Below are 8,931 nucleotides of genomic sequence, written 5' to 3' on the forward strand. Positions count from 1 at the left end.
TACTAGGTCACTGGGCAATATACTACGTGACTGGGCAATGGAAGGTCCTTCTCGCATAGCATCCTTAGCACCGGAACCTGCCGCTTGCACTGCCGAGGACAGGATGCGACGTCGGAGGGTGAGAATAACTTTTTTTCTATTATTCTTATTTGTAACATTAGATCTTTTTACTATTGATGCTGCATACGCAACATTAATAGTAAAAAGTTGGTCACACAGGGTTAATAGCTGCGTAACCGGAGTGCGTTACACCGCACTCCGGTAACGCTGGCATTAACCCTGTGTGAGCGCTGACTGGAGGGGAGTATGGAGCGGGCACTGACTGCGGGGAGGGAAGAGCGGCCATATTGCCGCCGGACTGTGGCCGTCGCTGATTGGTCGAGGCAATGGTCGTGGGCGTTTTGCCACGACCAATCAGCGACTTGGATTCCATGACAGAGGCCGCGACCAATGAATATCCGTGACAGAAGGACAGACAGACAGAAAGACGGAAGTGACCCTTAGACAATTATATAGTAGATGAGGTAAGTATCCCATCTTAGGTAGACACATGAATGGGGCTTACAAGGAATATTATAAACGTTATGTACTGGATCCAGGAAGCACTAGATTATAAAATCTGTTACATAAAGGATTACAACCCCTTTAAATCTAATTGAACTCTGTTACAAGTGGTGTTTCCGTGTCATCACAGCGAGCAGGACAGCATTAGCGGGCTCTGGGGGGACGCTGGAATGCGCTGTCACCATTTATACACAGAGGCTTAATTAAAATGGCTTATCGTCCTCTGTGACCTTCCTCTTCTGGCAGATCTTGTCTGCAGCACTGAGGTTTCGATTTGTTTTTTTAATGGTCGGAGCACAACCTTTCCTCCACTGCAGCTGCACATTATGTACCCACTGGTCTAGGATTTTACAGATTAATCCCTTGTGGGTAATGTAGGCAGACTCATGTCACAGACTTTCCCCATTGTGCACAGAGCAGTAATGACATCTCCTCCCTATACACTGATCAATGGTAAAATCACATCTGTCACACGTACTGAATGCACAAGTATGAAGGCCTTAAAGGGGTGGTCCCAAGGCAAAGACATTTTCAATCGAAAAGCAATAATTGCCACCATCATGCTACCTTGTGAGAGCAATCACAGCAATGGGTTCTAGACTGATTGGATGGACAGGGAAACCAGGATAAGGACAGGGAATTTTTAATTCAATACGGTATATTAGAAAATAGTTTAGATTATGGCATGAAATAAATAAGGATTTAGAAATTACTTTGGCCTCCGGACCACCCTTATATAACTTTCTGTATTCTACATGTAACATCTGGACCCCTACAGCTCTACCAAACTAAGGGCAGGAGAAATACCGGGGGAAGATGGGTGGTTTGACAAAAAAGGAAAACAAAAGTCAGAGTATAATTTTCTATGACGACTACCAATGTTTCTTATTTTTTAGAATGTTCTTACATGTATTGCGCCCATGTACAGTCATGGCCAAAAGTATTGACACCCCTGCAGTTCTGTCAGATAATACTCATTTTCTTCCTGAAAATGATTGCAATCACAAATTCTTTGGTATTATTATCTTCATTTAATTTGTCTTAAATGAAAAAACACAAAAAGAATTGTTCTAAAGCCAAATTGGATATAATTCTACACCAAACATAAAAAAGGGGGTGGACAAAAGTATTGGCACTGTTCTAAAAATCATGTGATGCTTCTCTAATTTGTGTAATAACAGCACCTGTAACTTACCTGTGGCACCTAACAGGTGTTGGCAATAACTAAATCACACTTGCAGCCAGTTGACATGGATTAAAGTTGACTCAACCTCTGTCCTGTGTCCTTGTGTGCACCACATTGAGCATGGAGAAAAGAAAGAAGACCAAAGAACTGTCTGAGGACCTGAGAAACCAAATTGTGAGGAAGCATGAGCAATCTCAAGGCTACGAGTCCACCTCCAAAGACCTGAATATTCCTGTGTCTACCGTGCGCAGTGTCATCAAGAAGTTTAAAGCCCATGGCACTGTGGCTAACCTCCCTAGATGTGGACGGAAAAGAAAAATTGATAAGAGATTTCAACGCAAGATTGTGTGGATGTTGGATAAAGAACCTCGACTAACATCCAAACAAGTTCAAGCCGCCCTGCAGTCCGAGGGTACAACAGTGTCAACCCGTACTATCCGTCGGCATCTGAATGAAAAGGGACTGTATGGTGGGAGACCCAGGAAGACCTCACTTCTTACCCCAAGACATAAAAAAGCCAGGCTGGAGTTTGCCAAAACTTACCTGAAAATGCCTAAAACGTTTTGGAAGAATGTTCTCTGGCCAGATGAGACAAAAGTAGAGCTTTTTGGGCAAAGGCATCAACATAGAGTTTACAGGAGAAAAAAAAGAGGTATTCAAAGAAAAGAACACGGTCCGTACAGTCAAACATGGCGAAGGTTCCCTGATGTTTTGGAGTTGCTTTGCTGCCTCTGGCACTGGACTGCTTGACCGTATGCATGGCGTTATGAAGTCTGAAGACTACCAACAAATTTTGCAGCATAATGTAGGGTCCAGTGTAAAAAAGCTGGGTCTCCCCCAGAGGTCATGGGTCTTCCAGCAGGACAATGACCCAAAACACTTCAAAAAGCACTAGAAAATGGTTTGAGAGAAAGCACTGGAGACTTCTAAGGTGGCCAGCAATGAGTCCAGACCTGAATCCCAAAGAACATTCGTGGAGAGATCTAAAAATGGCAGTTTGGAGAAGGCACCCTTCAAATATCAGGGACCTGGAGCAGTCTGCCAAAGAAGAATGGTCTAAAATTCCAGCAGAGCATTGTAAGAAACTCATTGATGGTTACCAGAAGCGGTTGGTCGCAGTTATTTTGGCTAAAGGTTGTGCAACCAAGTGTTAGGCTGAGGGTGCCAATACTTTTGTCTGGCCCATTTTTGGAGTTTTGTGTGAAATTATTAATGTTTTGCTTTTTGCTTCATTCTCTTTTGTGTTTTTTCATTTAAGACAAATTAAGTGAAGATAATACCAAATAATTTGTGTTTGCAATCATTTTCAGGAAGAAAATGAGTATTATCTGACAGAATTGCAGGGCTGTCAATACTTTTGCCCATGACTATTATACACTCCCTGGCAAGAAGTCATGATTGCTTATCCATGTTATGTAAATAAAAGCTTATAACCTGACATAAAATTCATCCACTGGTTGTATAAATTATTATTTTGAAAGCTGAAACCCTCCGAAATGTGGTTTAGGTTAAGAAAATAAATTGGCATCAATGCAGAAATATTGATCAGTTAATGGACACAGAATGGTCAGATTTTGGGAAGACAAAAGTTTTGTCGCCTGGTCATATAATGCACCCAATCCTCGTTTACATCCTCACCTGTTCTCAGTAAATGATTGGTTAATTAGTGTGTGTGTATAAAAAGAAACCCAGCACCCCAGACCTTCACTTGAACTGCAACTTGAGCTCTGACAACATGCCAAAAATCCACCCTGCGACCAAAGCCAGGATTATCAAGAGGCTGAAGACCAGATCCACTGCAGAGGTGGCTGGCACCTTTAATGTGTCTCAGAGTCAAGTACAAAGAATTAAAAACAGATTTGAAGAGACTGGAGATGTGTTGGACAAGCCCAGGTCCGGCAGACCCCGCAAGACAACTGCTCAGGAGGAACGTTTGTTGGTTAGGAAACCCAAAGAAAGCCCCTCTTCCACTGCAGCAGAGTACCAACAGGCCTGGTCACCTCAAGTCCCTGTGTCAACTAGAACAGTTTGTAGGATTCTTTCTCGAAATGGCCTCCATGATAGACACTGGAAAAGTGGCAGAAGGTGGATTTCTCTGATGAATCTTCAGTATAATTACACCACAGCCGCTGCAAATACTGCAGGAGACCTACTGGAGCCCATATGGATCCAAAATACACCCAGAAAACAGTTACATTTGGGGTTGGAAAGATCATGGTCTGTGGTTACATTCAGTATGGGGGTGTGCAAAACATTTGCAAGGTGGAAGGCAATATCAATAGCCTAAAATATCAAGAAATATTAGCTACCTCATATATTGAAAATCATAAAAGGGGTCAAATTCTGCAGCAGGATGGTGCTCCATCTCATACATCCATCTCTACAACAAAGTTCCTCCAGGCAAAAAAGATCAAGGTGCTCAAGGACTGGCCAGCCCAGTCACAGACACGAACATCATTGAGCATGTTTAGGGTAGGATGAAAGAGGAACCTTGGAAGACAAAACTAAAAAATCTAGATGAACTCTGAAAGGCATGTAAGACTGCATTCTTTGCTATTCCTGATGACTTCATTAATAAATTGTATGAATCATTGTTGAACCGCATGGATGCAGTCCTTCAAGCTCATGGAAGTCACACAAAATATGAACTATGACTAATAGCACCGCAACTTCATTCACCAATGTTATGCAACATATATATATGCATTTTAAGTTAATTATTTGTTTGAATATCACATTACTTTCTGTGGGCGACAAAACTTTTGTCTTGCCAAAATCTGACCATTCTGTGTCCATTAACTGATCAATATTTCTGCATTGATGCCAATTTATTTTCTTAACCTAAACCACATTTCGGAAGGTTTCAGCTTTCAAAAGAATAATTTATACAACCAATGGATGAATTTAACGTCAGGTTATAAGCTTTTATTTACATAACATGGATAAGCGACATAACTTCTGTCAGGGAGTGTATAATACATGGGCGGATACCCTACTGGTGTATATAATACATGTGCGGATACACTACTGAGGTATGTAATACATGGGATGATACACTACTGGTGCATATAATACATGGGCGGATACACTACAGGGGTATGCAATACATGGGCGGATACACTACAGGGGTATGCAATACATGGGCGGACACTTTACTGGGGTATATGAGACATAGGCTGATACATTACTGGGGTATGTAATATATAGGCGGATACACTACTGGTGGATATGACACATAGGCGGATACACTGCTGGGGTATGTAATACACGGGTGGACACAGTACTGGGGTATGTAATACACGGGTGGACACAGTACTGGGGTATGTAATACACGGGTGGACACAGTACTGGGGTACGTAATACACGGGTGGACACAGTACTGGGGTACGTAATACACGGGTGGACACAGTACTGGGGTACGTAATACACGGGTGGACACAGTACTGGGGTACGTAATACACGGGTGGACACAGTACTGGGGTACGTAATACACGGGTGGACACAGTACTGGGGTACGTAATACACGGGTGGACACAGTACTGGGGTACGTAATACACGGGTGGACACAGTACTGGGGTACGTAATACACGGGTGGACACAGTACTGGGGTACGTAATACACGGGTGGACACAGTACTGGGGTACGTAATACACGGGTGGACACAGTACTGGGGTACGTAATACACGGGTGGACACAGTACTGGGGTACGTAATACACGGGTGGACACAGTACTGGGGTACGTAATACACGGGTGGACACAGTACTGGGGTACGTAATACACGGGTGGACACAGTACTGGGGTACGTAATACACGGGTGGACACAGTACTGGGGTACGTAATACACGGGTGGACACAGTACTGGGGTACGTAATACACGGGTGGACACAGTACTGGGGTACGTAATACACGGGTGGACACAGTACTGGGGTACGTAATACACGGGTGGACACAGTACTGGGGTACGTAATACACGGGTGGACACAGTACTGGGGTACGTAATACACGGGTGGACACAGTACTGGGGTACGTAATACACGGGTGGACACAGTACTGGGGTACGTAATACACGGGTGGACACAGTACTGGGGTACGTAATACACGGGTGGACACAGTACTGGGGTACGTAATACACGGGTGGACACAGTACTGGGGTACGTAATACACGGGTGGACACAGTACTGGGGTACGTAATACACGGGTGGACACAGTACTGGGGTACGTAATACACGGGTGGACACAGTACTGGGGTACGTAATACACGGGTGGACACAGTACTGGGGTACGTAATACACGGGTGGACACAGTACTGGGGTACGTAATACACGGGTGGACACAGTACTGGGGTACGTAATACACGGGTGGACACAGTACTGGGGTACGTAATACACGGGTGGACACAGTACTGGGGTACGTAATACACGGGTGGACACAGTACTGGGGTACGTAATACACGGGTGGACACAGTACTGGGGTACGTAATACACGGGTGGACACAGTACTGGGGTACGTAATACACGGGTGGACACAGTACTGGGGTACGTAATACACGGGTGGACACAGTACTGGGGTACGTAATACACGGGTGGACACAGTACTGGGGTACGTAATACACGGGTGGACACAGTACTGGGGTACGTAATACACGGGTGGACACAGTACTGGGGTACGTAATACACGGGTGGACACAGTACTGGGGTACGTAATACACGGGTGGACACAGTACTGGGGTACGTAATACACGGGTGGACACAGTACTGGGGTACGTAATACACGGGTGGACACAGTACTGGGGTACGTAATACACGGGTGGACACAGTACTGGGGTACGTAATACACGGGTGGACACAGTACTGGGGTACGTAATACACGGGTGGACACAGTACTGGGGTACGTAATACACGGGTGGACACAGTACTGGGGTACGTAATACACGGGTGGACACAGTACTGGGGTACGTAATACACGGGTGGACACAGTACTGGGGTACGTAATACACGGGTGGACACAGTACTGGGGTACGTAATACACGGGTGGACACAGTACTGGGGTACGTAATACACGGGTGGACACAGTACTGGGGTACGTAATACACGGGTGGACACAGTACTGGGGTACGTAATACACGGGTGGACACAGTACTGGGGTACGTAATACACGGGTGGACACAGTACTGGGGTACGTAATACACGGGTGGACACAGTACTGGGGTACGTAATACACGGGTGGACACAGTACTGGGGTACGTAATACACGGGTGGACACAGTACTGGGGTACGTAATACACGGGTGGACACAGTACTGGGGTACGTAATACACGGGTGGACACAGTACTGGGGTACGTAATACACGGGTGGACACAGTACTGGGGTACGTAATACACGGGTGGACACAGTACTGGGGTACGTAATACACGGGTGGACACAGTACTGGGGTACGTAATACACGGGTGGACACAGTACTGGGGTACGTAATACACGGGTGGACACAGTACTGGGGTACGTAATACACGGGTGGACACAGTACTGGGGTACGTAATACACGGGTGGACACAGTACTGGGGTACGTAATACACGGGTGGACACAGTACTGGGGTACGTAATACACGGGTGGACACAGTACTGGGGTACGTAATACACGGGTGGACACAGTACTGGGGTACGTAATACACGGGTGGACACAGTACTGGGGTACGTAATACACGGGTGGACACAGTACTGGGGTACGTAATACACGGGTGGACACAGTACTGGGGTACGTAATACACGGGTGGACACAGTACTGGGGTACGTAATACACGGGTGGACACAGTACTGGGGTACGTAATACACGGGTGGACACAGTACTGGGGTACGTAATACACGGGTGGACACAGTACTGGGGTACGTAATACACGGGCGGACACAGTACTGGGGTATGTAACACAGGGGCGGACACAGTACCGGAGTATGTAATACACAGGGGCGGACACAGTACTGGGGTATGTAACACAGGGGCGGACACAGTACTGGGGTATGTAACACAGGGGCGGACATACTGTATGTGCCGTAGCGGGCACACTGGCCACACAACCCACTAATCTCCAATCTGCATCTGACCGGTTCCTATATGCGTTGCTATAGCGACCCATTACCTAGCAGCAGGCCTGCTGCCATACACCAGTGCTATGACAGGGGATAGGCCTCATTCCTGTCATTAACACTCTCATTACCATGCACAGGGAGCTCAGTGACTGCCCCATCACTTCTGTGCTGTGATGCCACACACCGGGGCTTGCACCGTACAGAACACATTATCAGCCGTCACAACACGGGGACAGGAACGGAAAAAACGACCCCTGACACCCGGGGGACAGGTGAGTAAGACGCACCCGCCCATCTGCTCCAGGGGGTGTGGCAAATGGCCAAGTGACGTCATTACCTTCTTTGGCGTCTTGCTGACCGCAGCCATGAAGGAGAATCTGTTGGACGCCTCTGCTTCGTCAGGTGCAAGCGCGTCTGGGGCCGACATCTTGCTGAAGGGCACGTGTCCTTACTAGTACAGTAGAAGGTGCTTACTACCGGAATCTGTGACAGCAGCACCGGGAAGACCGGACGTCACGGCAGCGTATTACCTCATCGCGTCAGAGCCTGGCAAGCGGGGCTGCTGTGTGCTGTGGGCGGTGAGCGCCAGAGGGCGCTGGAGAGACGCAGCTGATCGCTGTGGGCTGCTGTCATTTCCCGGAACTCATGCATTGCGGCGCCCTGTGGCCCTGGAACCTGCTTATATCAGAAGTGCGCATCCGTTACTGAGCTGTGAGATAGAATATGCTCTGTCTTACAGGGGCATTGCACCAACTCCGTGATTATCTTTACTGACCGCTCACAAGTGTGTAAAATATGCCAATACGTTTTAGTTTGCACACTTAATGCTTATCTGGACCCCCATTAATCGCTGTGCCCCAGCCAGGTGATCGCTGCAGGGTACTAGGAATCCTGGTGATGACAGCAGAGGGGTTCACTAGAGTTGACAAAAAATGGACCCTATTCATGCTTCCCCGTCAGTAGTCCATGGTCATCAGAGCAGAGCCCTGCGACCGTCCTTGCCGCCCCAGCGTCTCTCCTTTTATTTTTATATCGCCAACATATTCTGCAACGCTTTACATTTTAGAGGGGACTTGTACAGACAATAAAAGACATTACAG

The 8,931-nt window shown here is 47.0% G+C and overlaps 1 protein-coding gene across 3 annotated transcripts in view; it reads right to left on the reverse strand.

The window, feature by feature from the left end:
• AHCYL1 (adenosylhomocysteinase like 1) overlaps window positions 1–8,367 on the reverse strand; it is an 82,337-nt gene extending 73,970 nt beyond the window's left edge. For 2 of the 3 annotated variants that reach the window (XM_069756321.1, XM_069756323.1), the window contains exon 1: window positions 8,169–8,367. In XM_069756321.1, coding sequence (XP_069612422.1) covers window positions 8,169–8,258 — 90 coding nt within the window. In that variant the 5' untranslated portion in view covers window positions 8,259–8,367. The remainder of the gene's footprint in view (window positions 1–8,168) is intronic. The other variant, XM_069756322.1, reaches the window with a different exon arrangement.
• Window positions 8,368–8,931: the final 564 nt, after the last annotated feature.

This window comes from Ranitomeya imitator, chromosome 3 (assembly GCF_032444005.1).
Source record: "Ranitomeya imitator isolate aRanImi1 chromosome 3, aRanImi1.pri, whole genome shotgun sequence".
NCBI lineage: Eukaryota > Metazoa > Chordata > Amphibia > Anura > Dendrobatidae > Ranitomeya > Ranitomeya imitator.